The following is a 17,035-nucleotide window of genomic DNA, read 5'->3' as shown; positions in this document are numbered from 1 at the left end:
TGATAAGTGAAGGATTAAATTTATATATCAATTCCATTTAAATCCTTGGTATCCATGAATACTTGTCTTTGGGAATTATCCAAGGCAGTTAACAACAAAGAAACGAGGCAGTTCCCACTGAAAAAAAAATGGAAGGAAAAATAGCTCAGATCAGCCTATGCTGGGTAAATGACACTTGGTGATCCTTTGAGTTGGAACGGGGGCGTAAGAGTTCTTCAAGCAGGTGTGACACTGACCCCATAATCTGGAGCCTCTTTGGTTGGAAGAACTTCTATAAATCTCAGCCTTGGTAACCCTCGGCATTATGATGCAAGCATTACAATATTTATAGATTTAAAATACCTAGCTTTGATAGTAGCCATAACAGAATCTTGTATGTCTTGTTCATCTACACTGAAGTGAAGACGACACCCTATTTTCCTTTGTATGCCCATTTTTAAAGTCTGGAAATCCATTTTAAACATCATTATAATTTTAATTCTCTCGAGCCAAATCTCATTCAAACATCTAGAAAGGGAAAATTATTAATTTAAAGCTAGACTTGTTTTCAGCACTATAAATTTCCCTCATGACCCTAGTAACATGGTGGAGGAATTGCATGTACTATTATTACATGCTTTAATGTCATGACTATCATTTGGGCAACGGGAATCAGTATATTTTCAAATTTATTTTTTTTTCTGATTATCTGGTATTACTGCAATACTGAGCAAGGACTGTAAATTTAGATCTGTAAGAATTACATTAGCTTCAGTCTAGTGTAACCATTAACTACAGTGGGACTTTGAGGTTTTTGTTTCCACTGCTCTGATCCGTTTCCTATGGTAGGGCTGCATTTTAACTGCATCCCATTCCTGCAGGATCCTTGACTATGTCACGGTGTCTGGACTGGACGTATGTCACGGACTATGTCCACAAAACTGGAACTCTAATGGGTCACCCATGGCAAGGGATTAAGTGGCCTGAATGCAAGGGCCACTTGTAAGGAAGGAACAAGCCTGAACACATAGCGCTCAGGCTTTATAAAATGATTAGTATATTTAATCCAACTACTGAAGTAAGTAGCAAGTTTACACTGATGTGATAAAACATGTTGCTAATAGTATTACATCAATATTTTAGAGAAATCTGGACAACCAAGAGGAAAATACGGATAAAAAAAAATAAGCAATTTCAAAAGAAAGGCAAAAAAACGCACCTGTTCCAACCCAGTATTTACTTCTGAGTACATTTTTATTACCCTTTTGCCAAAGTAGTAATAATTTATTCTGAGTTTTACATTATTTGTTTCATCCTGATGTGTAAACCATGTTTCTTCCTTAAAACAAGAGTTGTGAAGTAATCCTAACATGAAAACTAACCTAAGTTAATCCTTGCTCCTTAAAAAGAATGATTTACACTTATACTACGATAATGCTGAAGTTTGTACTGTGATATTAACATAAAAATGATATTTCAGAATTAGCAACGCTTATATTCTTGTTAAAATAAGAAACACTTCTTCCTTTTCTTTTACAGGATATTGAAACTCCACTTGAACAAATGTGTGTAATGTAAACGTAACTTAAAGTAAAATGTAAAAAGCATTCTTCCAAATCTTCTGTAAAAGAAAAGAAAGTATATAAAATTAATGGCAAAATTCTCATTCTTGCATCCTCCTTAATACACTTGACATATGTAAGCACAAACATGGAAGAATATATTTCCAAAGGGGAGAGAATACATGCTCAGATATTATCTGGGAAAAAAAAATGCATTGAAATTCCTCTGTGATGAATAGACTTTTTTTTCTCCTCAGGGTGACCTCTACCTTCAGAATATGATGGTTTTATTATGATTAATAAATTTCATTTCCACAGAGGAAAGGAACAGTGTCAGCTTAAACTTAAAGCAAGTGGGTTTCTTTTTAAATGCTAATTTTTAAACACGCCCTTGCATGACACCAAATTTAGAAGCTCAGAAGGTTAGCAGAATAGATTCTGATTTCTGTGCTGAAAATAGTAAGAAGGATTTAAACTACATTGTCACACTGAAAATCAGGAAGCTAGTTCAGTCACATAGTCATTGGTTCATTTATTCGCTATTATGCCAGCACGCTTACTTCTCATTAAAATTAGTGGCATTTAAACGCGTTGTGATAATTTACACTGTAAATAATCATTATAGGTAAACAATTTAGGACATGCAAATGGCAAAGTATTTTGAATAAATTATCAGTCAATGTGATTATCTGCGTATTTTTACAGAACGTTAAATCAATGTATCCAAACCAGTACGTGCACTCGCAAATTCTTCTCTAAGAACACATCTGATGAACCATTTTGATTCACGACTAATTAGGACAAGGTAAGTTCCACTATTTTCCAGTATATCTGAAACAAGTATTCAGGACATTACAGGGAAGAAATAAATATGTTTGCTAGCATTTTGTTACCGTACTTGCACTGGTTCTGAACTAGCTGGACTAACACCTTACTGGGAAATAACTGAGGAAAAAATAAATAAATCAGCGTGGCCATGCTAACATCTGTAAACGCAGCTGTAAACTATTCACCAAAAAGCTTGGTGTATTCTAAGTTCTTCTTTATTCATGCTATGTCCCCGTTTCTTCAATCATTTTCAGTACAGGGTTTAAAATTGCTAAAATACTATGTGAAAGGACGATTTGTTGTCTACTGCACAAATAAAAAAGGGAAATCAAAAATGGTAACTGGTTGGGAGATTTCTTTTAATAGGGCCCTTGAAGTTGAATCTCTCTCTTTAAATCATCAGTAGTAGGTATTGCTGAAGTCTCTAAAAAGAAGGGAAGTATGCGCCCCTCTAACCGTAATCACCATTTTAGGTTTTTAAGTTCTTTGGTATTATGGCTGTATTTCCACACACCGCTAGGACAGGCAGTGGAGCTCTGATACTGGGGCCATTTGGAAGCCCCTTAACAGGATACATATTACAGGGTTTAATAACAACATTAATAAGCAAAAATTCACCATATAGAATATGAACCAAGTTAACACATTTTCCTCAAGTGATTTAAGAGCTACAGAAGGAGAATTTTAAACATTAACTTATTTTTTAGGAATTTGATGCACATTGTCTTTCTGATCATTATTGTTTCCCCCCATTTTTTAAAGTCTACATATTGCTAGAAGAACTACAGAAAATGATGAATCTGCTTAAAGAAATATAAGAAGAGAAGTTAAAAATCTGGTACTACCTCAGCTAAATCTACCTCTGATCTAACCCCCCATTACTTGCTGTATTACAAGCAAAGTGTACGTATAGCTGGAAAGCTAATATATCTACCTTTTCCATAAGAGTATCTATTCTTTACTAGCTTTGACTGTAATTGAACAATCAGGTAATGAAACTGCTGCTTCTTCGGACCTATATGTGTGGAATTTTCAACCAGAGTAACCTTAATTTACTGAAATTCTTGTACCGAATTACTACTAAATTTCACAAAAAAGCAACTGAACGAGTGAGACTTGGCTAAGCAGGAGAAGGCAGAGCATAGAGCAGAGCGCTTTGGTGTTCCTGCCCTGCTTGTCCAGCCGGGAAACGGGCACTATCGCAGGACGCGCCTCTTGCTGTTGCCAGGCGGCATGAAAAGGGCAATCCACATCTTAATGCAGAATTGCAATAAAATTTTAGACAGAGATGTGAAGATTTTAGTAAAGAATTGAAAGGAACAGAAGGAAAGCCAGGGTTACCTGGCCTTATCCAGATAAATGATTCCAGTAACTAACATCTTGCTCTCTCTCTTGGTCAGATAACTACGATGATACCAAGACAGATGACAGGAGCAGCAGAGCTCCTTTGTGTGCGCACTAGTTACACACCACAATGCTGAGCAGTATTTTAACCTCAGTGGCCCAACACCGTGCAGCAGTGGTAGTCCTTTACCTTATAATTCTTTACTACAGTAAGATGGTATCTGCTTATGGTGCTCACAGCATGGGCAACCAATCGATTTTATTTCATTTTGGGTATTAATACCAAGCAACTTTACGCATTTCAATCACCTGAATGGGCAATGAGTTTGTCTGTCTATCTCAGAAGGCAATGAGGAAAGATGTCTATTCCTAAGATTTATTTAAGACCAAGGAAAATTATCAAGATCTGCTGATAAGACCAGTTTCAAGTCATTTTCCTTGATTGTAAAGTTTATGAATGCTAAAATCCTCTATGCAAAGTTTTACATGCACAATTATCAAACACAAAGATAATGATCTACACGGGAGGGCCCATAAAATATGTTGTGGTGTATCACTTTCCTCTCCCACGACTGCTAATACTTTACCGATTTGTGATGTGGAGCAGAGAAAGAACTGGGAAGATGTAGTAGAGACAGACAGCACAATGAAACAATGGAACACCTCAAGGTATACTGTAGTGCTGAACTCCTGTATACCTTGAATGCCACGAGGGACTTCCTATTAGTACAATATTAACAATCCTAAATTTTCACAGAGAGGAAGAAACTTGACCACAGTCTACTATAAGGGATGGGGCGATAATGAAAGATTTCCATGAAGGGATCTTCATAAATATGTCATTGATCAAATATTAAAAGCGAGTCTTTGCTTTTTCCTGCAGGTTGGAGCAAGAAGAAACTTGAGAAGCCTATTAAGAACTTCCCATATGCAGAGATGAATTTCAAATTCTTGACTGTTTACTTATTTGTGTCACATCTGAATATGTCCAGTTAATTTTCTTGCTAATTGATGGGCACGCTTTGCAGAAATTTTGGTTGTTGATTCTCAGACCTGATTTTAATTTTTAGTTCTGTATGCCAACCTGTAGCTTCTTTTGAAGTTTCTTAGATGTTTACAGCCATCCAAAGTTGAGCTGCCACCTTGTTAAACATTTGAATTAGGATAATTGATATTGGTGAATTTGCAGCAGTGTAGCAGTGCAGCAAACAGCAGCACAGGTGCCCTCCCTCCTGAGCTGGGGCTGAGTAACTGCTATGGAGCAATCCCAGGGACAGACCTCAGCTTAAAAGCTTTCTCTCAAGTTTCAGTCTTCCTGTCTGGATTTACACAAGTGTGGGGATTTCACTTGCTGCCTAGTTAAAAATCTAACATAATTCTGTGCTACCGGCAACACCTTTCTGTATAATCTCGATCCAAGTTAAGACTTTATATAAACATCATTAAAAAAAGCCACTGGGGAAACTGAGGCTTGCCATCAGGTGATACCTAAAACCAGCTGTATTACAACGAAAATCAAGTATTTCTTTGATCTGTAAAACGTTTTCCTATTACTATTGCTCTTATATTTTGGGGCAATAAACCTTGAATAAATTATTATCGAGTTTAATAATAAATATACAGGGTACTTTATTTAAATTTTAAAGCAGTCTCTTGTGCTTGCGTGTAAAGTTCTGTAGTATACTATCTTGTTATTGTTCGTTTAATATTTTAAATGTAATATGATAAAAAGTGAATCCTTGTTTATTTCATGTACTTGTAGCTAACCATACATACATGCGCACACACAAACCACCTTTCATTTTCAGTCTATACAAAAAAAATAAATCTGATTGCTTCACTAAAACCCAGTATAGAAGATGCACACATGCTTATACGCACTTGTTGAGGGCAAACACAGATTATTCACTATTTCTGTTATCAAAGGAGCTTCACATTGCAAATCCTCCATTTACAAATCAGAGAACCTCAGCTTTACTTAATCTTGTCGTGTTGTCACATTTGACTAGCCATGCGAACTGACCTAGAACTGTAAGCACCGGGAAGGCAAGCTGTCAAAGAGATAATGACAAAGATGCCAAAAAGGGCTGCCAGTGTTTTCACTGGGTGAGAAAAAGGAATTAATCAAACTTCATGAAAGAAGAACAGAGGGTAATAAAAGTGTTTACTGATTTTTATCAACTGATCCAATAGCTGAACATCTTTACCACACAACTACCAAAAGCGGTAACAAATGGAATTCCATATGAGCAACTATTTACAGCAGCAGTAAACACAAGCTTAAACTGCCAACATAAAGGACATCTGAATTTATAGAAGAAGTTTAATAATGTGCATTAGTACAACATTTCCTACTCCTTCCAGAGCAAAAACATCAGTATCTGCTATTTTTCACAGGGAAAAGCAGTACAGCCTAAAATAAATACTAGCACAAAGACCTTACAGATACTCCTTCATCTTCATTTTTTATTTTATCTGATTAGTAGAAGAGGATAACATAATAATAAAAGCATCTCATAGAAAATGGTTATTTTCCCAGTCAAATTGCTTCATGAAATGAAGTCAAACCCACAGGCAGCAATACTAAAAGGGAAGAACCTCTCACAACTGAGTATCTCTTTACACAATAATTCAAGAAGGCTGAAACTGCATTTTTCCAAAGCAGTTCCTTTGAAAGAGTATAATCTGCTCAGTATCTCCTCCCAGCCTCGTGAATAAGTCAATGAGATGTATGCAAGCACGTATGGCAAAATTTTGACCTGCTACACTTATTTATGTGCAGTAGCAGAGGTGCACCACAACAGGCACCTGAACCATTCTAAGCACTTTGTCAAATATTAATTTGCTGTTATATAAGTATCTCCATATTTGCTGTTGTTTCATTAATTAAATGTGTGGTAGTGTTAGTGTTGACAGGTTAATAATAGTATACAGGAAAAATTGCAATGCCTTGAGCAATTGAATTGTTTAAAAATCGCCAATATTGTGTTCAAACTATTTCGATAGTAAAAACTCCAACGTTTGCTTCTTTAAGCTGCCTGCTTTTAAGAAATGTTTTTCCTAGAGTTATACAATTAAACCTTTCAGAATGTTTAATCTGTTTTGGAGACTGTATCTTCCTCCAAATGGAGGTCCATAACTTAATCTAGGACTGTCAACTTCTAAAGCTTTATAATGCATTTCTTTTGCACGCACACACACACAATCCCGCCTCCTGGGGAAGATTCTGCTCAAATATGTAAGTAAATACAGTCACAATTGGACAGATGTTATATCCATTTCCACCATACTTCATTCCAAATTCAGATTTATATATACACTTGTCTCTCTCTCTGTTATTTCAAAATCATAAACTGCATATACACTTGGGAGAAAAACAATACCAGGCTTGCCAATGCACTGGATTTTTTTGTTTCTATATGGAAGTTGGATAACAGTTAAAAATCGGAGGAAGAAAGAAAGAGTGATATAAATATAGAATAATGATCCTGCCCCATATTTACGCAAAAATCATAAAAGTAATACGCAGGTACATCCTTGATCGCACTTGGAAAAGACACTACAACATATTTTTTTCTTTACAAACTATGAATTTCACTTTTACAAAACCTAAAAGGGGAAAAATATATTGAGCACTGATTTTAAAAAATGCTGAAGATTCAAAATGAACAACGCACAATGTTCTGTAACCAACATGTAAATAAACCATGGGTTTATTCTGGGTCTCATTCTGATTTATTAGGAGCCTGATAGGGCAAGATGCCCATTGCCCCCGTCAGCCAGGCATCTCAGGATTAATTCTCCCCTAATGTACCCATTTTCAGAGATTTGCTACAACAAAGTCTTCAGAGATCCTTCTTAAAATTCCATCATCAAACTGATAGGAGGTTTCAGATAGTTCCCCTACCTCTGTTCTAGTTCAGGTCTGTTTGCAGACTCGTTAATCATGCCTGCCAGAGAAGATCTATCCCAGAAGCACAGAACTTCGCTTCTGAAGAGTAATTATTTTTAGCCTCTGCACGGGATGCAACCAAGAGTGAAATACTTTTCAATTTCCCATGGAAGGATCCCTCTGTCAAATACTTGAATAGGTTCTCTTTATATAATGTGCATGCAAGAACAGATACACACACATAAATACAAACGTGCATATGGACATACTACCCATTCATTAACACACTTATTTATTCAAGATTACTTTATTCCCAAATCCGAAAAGATGTCATGTGGCTGAGGGCTAAGTATCCTCTGGCAGGAATGATAAAGTATTAGGAAGAGAAGAGTGAATATTATCAGCAGAATCACCCAAGACCTCCCACTTCCATTTGATGATAAAGTTCTAACCAAAAGTTTACTTGTTATATTATTATTTGAGATCTATGGACACACACATTCTTTACAAGGAAACAATACAAACATACATATACTCACATTTCAAACATTGAGCATATTATCAGTATCTTCGCTTTATACCAATTTTACAAACACAGTTGAATTACTGTAATTGAGTTTAGGAGCACTAAAAAAAGCACTATATAATTGTACTGTAGGTGTTTTGCATGCATCTGAAAAACCACAGGAAGGTTAACTTCTGTTCTAAAAGTTTACGTATCTCTATATATGCTCCACGTATTAAAACACAAAACATCAGATAAGAAATTAGTTGAAAGTCAACTTACAGATTTGAAAGACCAAATGTAACTTTGGCAACTTGTACCACAGGAATGTAGGCCAGAGAATTATTAATTTATAAAGCCAAAAGTCCTTTAAATTCTATGACTAAAACTTAGGTATAAGAGAAACAGAAGACTTTCATTAGCTTTCTCCTTCAGATCACGTTACAAAAAAGGCACCTACAGTCACCTATGATGGATATCACATGGTCAAAAATGTACCTAAAAAAATACCTTATTGTTGAATCAATTCAACAGAGGTCATCAGCTGGTAAACTGAAAAGTTTTAACAAACATACACAGAGATCCACTTCCTTCCGTGTAAAGTTCACTGAATTTACTGATAAACAAGAGTGCTCTATTTCTGACTGGAATTCCAAAGTGGTGATATATGGAATATGTATAATACAGTCTTGGACACTTAGATTGTGTCTGAACTGAGGGAAAAAAGAATGTCTCTATTAGAGAAATAATTATTGCTTAGAAGGGTTTGCTCTGCAAAATAGGAAATTGTTTTCAGGACAAGAAAAATATTAAAGCCCACATGTCTATCTCAAAAATTCCAAGTTAAAAAATTGCTAAAATACTTACATTTATTATTACATAGCAAGGCCTAGATTTATAAATTAGTAGCCTGCCTGATACAGCTCACTCTAATCCGGAGCTGAGCAGGTAGCACAAGTGAAATAATGAAAGCCAAAATCCAAGTGCAGTGAGATCAAGAAAGTGTCAAATGTTCACTTCTCAAAATGTATTCCCTTCATGATTTAGGACTTTAAAAAAATCTGTGTTAAACCATGTTCTGTTACAGAACTTTTCAGATTACCACCAAAAATGCTATGGATAGCATACAGATTATTAAAATTGTAGCATACTTTGGCTTTTGCTATGATCTTCCTTTTCATAAACAAATGTTCTTTATTTCTTTCTATGTAGGTCACTGTGGCATAAACAGAACACTCTTCACCTTCCATTTATTTCTGCTAATGTAAAACTCCATAAACAAACACTTCTTAATTCCAACATTGTGTCACACTAGGTACCCTTTCATGCTTCAATACAAGCAGCTTCTATGAACTCATTAGGCTTTTTGCATACCATAATTCGCAGAATATCTCCCGGCACTGTTACTACTTATTTTGGCTTTTGATTTCTTATGTAGTGACACAATACCATCCTTACCTGAATTAAGACTAAGATTGTTCAAAGTCTATTGCTTAAAAGAGAAAAAAATCCCTTGGCATATTCAATATATTTATAAATTACCATTACCTTTTAAAAACATTGTTCATTCTTCTGTACCCATGGCTTACAATACGATAGTATATTAGCAAAGCAGCTAAGACTTTTTTACTTACTAGAGAGCGATCCTCTGAAGACACAGACCCTCTCTCCCACTATCTTATCCATAGGATAGACTTTGTGAGTGCTTTAGGGTCTGCAGTACCCTTGTGGGCAATATTTGCCCCCAAAGAGTTGAAAATAAAATTGTTAAATCTATAGCACTTACAATGTCCTACATACATCTAAGCCTTTTGTCTTTTCATTTGCTCTGTTTTGGCTTTTTAAAAGTCACAATCTTGATTGTACTGCACAGTAAGTATTTATTAGAAGGTTTAACATATCCTTAACTTTTCTAGGCCATATGATATTTAAACTGGAAATAAAACACCTATAGGCAGAACCTATAGGCTCAAGCTATAAATTAATTAAACTACGCCAAAGATTTATACTACGGACTTTCCTATGCTTTCTCTTACGATTAAATGCAGCATGTGAAAAAGGATATTGAGACCTGGATGGATGCATCAAGAAGTATCAATGATTGTTACCTGCAGAGGTGTTACAAGAAATTTCATCTGCTGCAACGAAGACGAATTGATTTCTGCAAGAGAAGATAAAATTCACAATACTGCTTGCTGACTGGGAAATGTGCTAGCTGCCAATTGACTTAATGTTTACAGATGGGGTAGGGTAAGGGTGCTTAATTTTAATGAATGTAGCAAGAAAAAGTGTTGACGTATTTCAGTACTATAGAGTTTATAAGGATCATGAGGTAGACATGCTGGGATCTTTTAAATGAAATAATGGCGACATTTGGATATGGACTATGTACAAACTCTTGCATTGGAAGCTTCATGTTTAGTGTTACAGATATGTCAATATATTTATGAAGTCTAATAAAAATAAAACAATATTTATATTGATATAGATATTAAAGGGCACTACTGCAAAATACGTAAAAAGCATTTTTGAAAAAAATAATTGCAATTTACTTCGTGCATCTGAAAGGAGGATATTGAAAGTAAAATATTTTGCTTTTTATATGTCTAATATGATTGCAATCAGAAAATGAAATTTCTGCTACTTATTAAAAAAATGACATAGTGTATTCTCATATACTGTCATCCAAATACATACAGAAGTCTTTTGCAGAATCTTAGAAGAATAAACTAGAGATATGAGTAATTTAATATAAACCTTCTCTTGCAAAATTCTTTTTTAAACCAGGTAACATAAAAAGAGAAATGCTAAATACACTGATGTTTCAAAATGCAGAAAACTTCACTACGGCACAAAGCCTGATTTGTCCTTTCTGAAGTCAAAGCGAACAGGATTTGGGTTAGTGGAAACCACGTTTAAGTGTTAACATCGAGTGATTCCTTTATATGCATATACACAGCTTCCTTTATATTATTTTTGTGTTGTGTGGGATTAATAAAGAACCTGGGTGAAGTTTTAATACTCGGGTGCTGTTTTACTCCAAACTACATGTAGCTCCTCCAGCCTGCGCTGCTAGGCATGGTGAAACACTGAGGTTTTCTGTTTTGCACCGCTTTAAAGCAAGAGTCTACCAACTGGGAGCTAGTGGGAACTAGTTCTAGCTTGCTCTGAGGGCTACCTGGAAAACTCAGTTCTGCAAGATGATGTAAGCTCTGTCAAGCCTTAAGTTCTCTGAAGATCCTACCGAAAACTATTCCGTTCAGGAGCAAACATCTCATAGGGGTATCAGAACCTTAAGGAGTTAAGCCCAAAGAGAACAAAATCCAGTTCTATTACTTCACCTCCGATGTATTAAAGAGCTTTGAAATTCTTGTTTAGAAATCTGTGAACCTTGTTACTGAGAAGTTCACATTTTGGGAAAAAGTAAAACAAAACAAAATAAGGAATCTGTAATCCATACTATAGGGACAGGATTGATTAAGATCAAAAGTAGTATCTGATCCTTGCCTCTGCCCTATCTCAGAGGTACTAACACTTTTAATATGAATGATTTTAGTGATCAAACTGTATACTCTTTCACTTTCAATTGGATGTACAGATTGGTAGTTTTGCTCTTTGTCATCTGCAGCAATTTCACAAACTAATGAAATCTACCTAGCACATAATGCTAAAGAGATTAATTTAAAAAAAATTAAGGGGGATAAATTTAGCATTATAAATACAGAGCTACTCTGCATTTCATAGGTAGTGTAATTTCTCATTGTATTTACTGCTACCACCTCTTTTATTATCACCTCTTGTGATAACTATATGGAAAGAAACAGGTAGGTGTTTGCCTAAAAGGGACTCACCCAGGAGCAGCGCAGACTTACCAGTTACTGTTCTACGGAAAATCCTTTTGATTCATTTTGATGAAGTTATTAAACTGCCCTCTCATCTAAATGAAAAGATCACTTCTCCTTAACAGCTACATCTAAAGCGGCTAGCTGAGAAACTCCTTTTCTTTATCTCTACTCAGAACATTTCTTGTTATGGAACACTGAGCCACAGATACTCTATCTTCAGATACCAAAGTATAAAATTATCTGCAAGAATAATACGCTGGTTTAGTTACTTACAGAAAGACCCCAGAACACTAACTGTTATTTGTCTTTTGGAACCACAGATGTTATTGAAACTGTTCTGAAACCTTACTTTTTATTACCAGCTCTTTATTCATTCCTGGCAGAAAAATAATTAAAAAAAAATTAACCTGAACTGATACCTATTTAAAAAAACATCTACCATAAACATTCCTTGTTATAATGTTTCAATTTACATAGGAAGATACTATTTTCCCCGTATTTTGCTTTTGTAAAATTCATTTCACAACTCCACTAATCAATTTTAAAAGTAAGGAACATAGCAAATGTGAGAATGAAAAATAAAACTAGATGCTGGAGTTCAATAAGCCAGTTCAATTTTTTTTAACTAACTAGGTGTTATTGGTAACAATTACAATAAATTGTTGAGTAGTTTGATGGCTTTACTGTTGTTTTATTGGCAGGTTTTTATTTAGCTAAATTCTGTACTATTGTTTACATAGAGCTAGAGGGAGAACTGATAATCAGAGGTGTCACTATGCAAATATATCGCACCTGATGCCCAAACCAAGTATTATTCCTTAGTGTGGACAACCCCATAGTTTGCAAAAGGAGTCCTTCTCAGTTAAGCAGACCCTGTGGCGCATCATATTCTATCTGTCTTGAAGTACATGAAAAGCAGACCTGGAAACGGGCAGGTAACCTCACTTTGCAAATGTAGAGTTCTTCCCTTCAAAGACCAATTCCATGCAGTAACTGTATTGAGCGGAGAAGGTTTAAAAAATTCGCAAGTAAGGTATGGTGAAAGTTCATGACGCCTTTTAGGTTGTTTTAATGTTCCTCATCACTTCTACACTTTTTATTGATTCGATAAGGTACAAGAAATGTAAAGTGGACCTAACTATTATACAACAAGCCCTGCTCAGTTATTAGGATACAGAATTGCTTCCATCAATTTAATTTGAGTATTAGCAGTGAAAATATAGAACAATATTTTTATTGCTCATTGTTTTATATTTCAGCTGCAAAACCCCACACATTTAAAATCTTGAAAACATTTTTTCTTCTTTAAATAAAATTTTAAAAGTTGTTACCGCTTGTAAGGGAGACAGAAAAATAAATTGAAAGAGTAATGTGACAAATACATTGATCTGAATATACAGTTGGATATGAATAACTTGCCAGATATTACACCCTGAGCTAAGTGCAATCCTTTTAAGTGCTGGACTGGCACCCTTTGGCAGCCTGAGCTCTCTGATGGTGTCGTGAAAACATACTTCTGGGACACAAAATGGTTGTGTTCCATCCGAGCAGCAACTTCCCAAGGGCAAACACTTCGGCATACTATTACTTCTCTCGATCTCGTATATCAATTTCTTATTTCTTCTACTAAATTGAAAACTAACACAGACTTTTACCAGTATGGTAATAAAGTCGGAAAAAAAAGTTTAAACATTTGATGTATTTCCTGAATTTGGACACAAACAGAGGGAGAGGACAGCAAAAGTAACAGTAAGTGATGTCTTGCTCTTTCAAAATATTTTCAGGTTTAACTTTATCACCTGACTAAAAGTACCCGGTTCTAAATTAAAGCAGGCCACTGAATTGAAAGACTTAAATAATAAAGTATTAAACCAAAATATTTAAGCAAGTGAAGAACAGGAATTTAGGTGAAGCTTAGTAAGGCTATTCATTATATACACTATTTAGTGAAAACTAATACTGATTATAAATTACGTCAGTAAATGTTATATACTTACACAAATTAGGCCTTCTGGACTGTGCAATTTTGTTTAATTTATTTTTTTTAATACCACAGCCTAATTTCTTCAGCAAGTTTATACTACCGCAAGTTCATGAAGAGGCCTAAGTTATTTCCTAAATATACTTTGTCAGTACTTTCCCTTACCAAAATGTTGCATCTACCCATTTGCAAGAAAAGCTGTCTTTTACAGTCTTGCTTCTGACAAGTCACCTGAACTGTGCCAAAATAGTACAGAAAAAACTTCTCTACATTCATTCCAAAGCATACTGACCTAATACAGAAGCTATGTGCATATCAACACTGAATTTAAGCTTAGCTAAGGCTTTATATGTGAAATTTAGTAGAGCCATGTCAACAATTTGTAATTACTATGTAGCATTGTTAGCTTTTATTTCTACAGAAATCTTTTCTGTAAGCATGTTTAAATAGTCATGACTCCCTTTTAACGTACATATTCTGAGAGTTAGTTTCAAGTTTGAGACATGCAATATTCCAATAAGGTTGATTAGCTTTTAGTGTACGTGTATTTTACAGGCTCCATCAGGAAAAATTAAGTTAGAGTATTAGCAGCGTTTCTGTTTAAGGAATATTTATGGTTTTCCTTCAAACTTTTCCAAAAGTCCATTAATGTTTCCCATCCTCATAAACACTAACACCAATGACCTCAGCTACTGGACTGTGAAATAGATGCCAGAACAGAGAGAGGAATTCTGTTTTAGACCATCTTTGATACTATATTGAACTTTAGGCTCCTTCACACGTGGAAAGTTGGGAGTTTCTCCTCATTGAGAAAATGTAGTGAGAGTTCTCTTAAACGATGAAACTCTGATAATTCAGTTACCCATAAATACATACAACTTTTATCACATTTTCTACACCTAAATAGACTTTAAGGTCAGTGGCACCTTAAAGTAGGAAGGAGCTCAGGAAGAGCAGAGGCTTCTAAGAGATTGGGTGTACGATACAGACCTAACCACTGATCCTGCCCGACCCATACATGATTTGGCTACATTACTTGTAGTTGGTAAATTCAGAACTTGGAAGTGGAAGACAGGAAGAGATTCAGAGAACACGTCTCAGATGCTCTTTTTATGACTTGAGAGATCTTTAAGGGGATCATCATGAGGACCCTAATGAAGCACAATTCCAACATAATTTCAGGATAGACTGTTACTCGGAGTGCTCCCCCTAAAAGTTCCCATATAGTCAACCCACCCTGGGCTTTCTTTCTTTGTTTGCACCACTACATATTCCTAAAAAAGCAGTAACCTACCACCGCATTTTACCTCCTAGAGTCATCAGCCTCACTATTCTTCAGATGCGCAAGAGCACTCACAGCTGTGTCTGGGAAGTTTATATACTTAGGTCATCGTGGGTGTAAGAACCTAGGTTTGTAGGGCACATGGGAAAAAATAACGAAGTGTTGTCTGTGTCCTATCTTCTCCCTAAGAGGCTGGGTGACAACTGGACTTTTCAACACTATTTATATTTTACACAGCACATGATTGAGAACAAAATTTTGACACGCATATAATTTCACCCAACGCTCCCAGAACTTTTTAGTCCCTCTTTTTGGCAACACAGAGCTTCCATAAAATAGGAGCCATAATAGAGGTCAAGTGGGATTTTAAGAAATCAGGACTTCCCTAAAAATAATCACACTAATTCTAGGAAGTTTGAAACGTAAAAGAAATTACAATCCACTAACATACAGTGATTATGTTTCGTACACCAGAATTCTTGGACTTTGCTTCCTAACTTCGCAGAACTAGAGATAAATTATTTTTCGTAACACAGGGGTGCAGCCCTCCCTCCCAAAAACAGAGCAGTGCAGAGCCCCAGAACACAGGAAATGAAGATGAAGGCAGACACAATACTGAGCAGAAGTTACAGTGGGAAGATTTAAACTATACGTAATCAGTTGACTTTTTCTGGTAAGAGCACCATGGGATTTACAAATATAGTCAGTATTTAGATTTCACGGATCAGAACCTCAGCCGGTAAAATTGATGCAGCTTAACTGAAAGCACTGACTTCATTGGAGCTACTCCAAATTGTATTCTCCAAGGACCTGCTGCTAACTATATAGCATAGCAATGATTTTTCCCAGAACTGTTACATGTGATACACCTATACATCGCTCCGTTATATTATTAAAGATACTTTATATTTCCTTCATGCTTTAAACTTTAAGGCTTCGTTGCTCTTGTTTGGACTCTAATATTGAGGGCCTTTTCACTATGAATTATAACATAGCTGACGACTGGCTGCTTGAACAGTTTCTGTAATATTCAAGTATGAACAAAGTTTCAGAGTTTACCTCTAAAATCATTTTATGAAGTCCTCCCCAACTCCCTCCTCCTGGTGTCCTAAATTTAAAGATCAAGGCTATCAAAGAATTTAAACTTTTTAATATTAGTATAATAGCTATAATAAGAAGGTTGATTTTGCTATTATCGTGCTTTATATTTCCATTACTGTAAGATCAAAGTACATTATCATACTCGTAGCATTTGAATCACAACACAAAGACAACTAAACAACTTTACAGCCATACCTATAAGATATATTAAATGAAGTATGAATAGAACTATAAATAGAAAGTAATTTATGTGGTATTGAGCTTCAATATAACACTAAAAGTAACTTGTTTGACCTGATGTGCATTAGGAAAGTATATTTTACTTTTAGAATAATTTCTTCCATGTCAGGTTCTTTTTTCCCTGCAGAATTGCTTGTTCAACCTGACTAATAATGATGGCAAGACAAAGAGGAAGACGCGGATACTCTGCTTTCATTTAGGTATTCTGCTTTCATTGACAAAAGATCTCCCACCTCCATCATTCTTGACCATTTCATTAAATGCTCTTTTCTGAAATTTTGAGGCAGGCCTTGGCAGCGTATAGAGTAAAACCCTGCATCAGGAGAAATTAACGTAGCTACTTCTGCGAATATTACCTCGCCGAAAACACTAAAGCTCATCTTGACTGCCCAAGCAAAGGCAGCCCGTCCATCTGCCCGGACTCAGCTGCCACTCCAGGTCCCGTGTCACCTCTGCCTGCATGGGTGTCTCACATG

General features: G+C 35.6%; 1 protein-coding gene across 50 annotated transcripts in view; it reads right to left on the bottom strand.

Moving 5' to 3' along the window:
• RBFOX1 (RNA binding fox-1 homolog 1) overlaps positions 1-17,035 on the bottom strand; it is a 908,679-nt gene that overhangs the window by 5,900 nt on the left and 885,744 nt on the right. For 9 of the 50 annotated variants that reach the window (XM_063342862.1, XM_063342866.1, XM_063342858.1 and 6 more), the window contains one exon: positions 10,219-10,271. The exons of the other annotated variants lie outside the window; for them this stretch is intronic. In XM_063342862.1, the coding sequence (XP_063198932.1) occupies positions 10,219-10,271 (53 nt within the window). The remainder of the gene's footprint in view (positions 1-10,218; positions 10,272-17,035) is intronic. 50 annotated transcript variants of the gene reach the window in all.

Source organism: Chroicocephalus ridibundus, chromosome 8, assembly GCF_963924245.1.
Source record: "Chroicocephalus ridibundus chromosome 8, bChrRid1.1, whole genome shotgun sequence".
Taxonomy (NCBI): Eukaryota; Metazoa; Chordata; class Aves; order Charadriiformes; family Laridae; genus Chroicocephalus; species Chroicocephalus ridibundus.
This window is presented reverse-complemented; position numbering and strand designations above follow the sequence as displayed.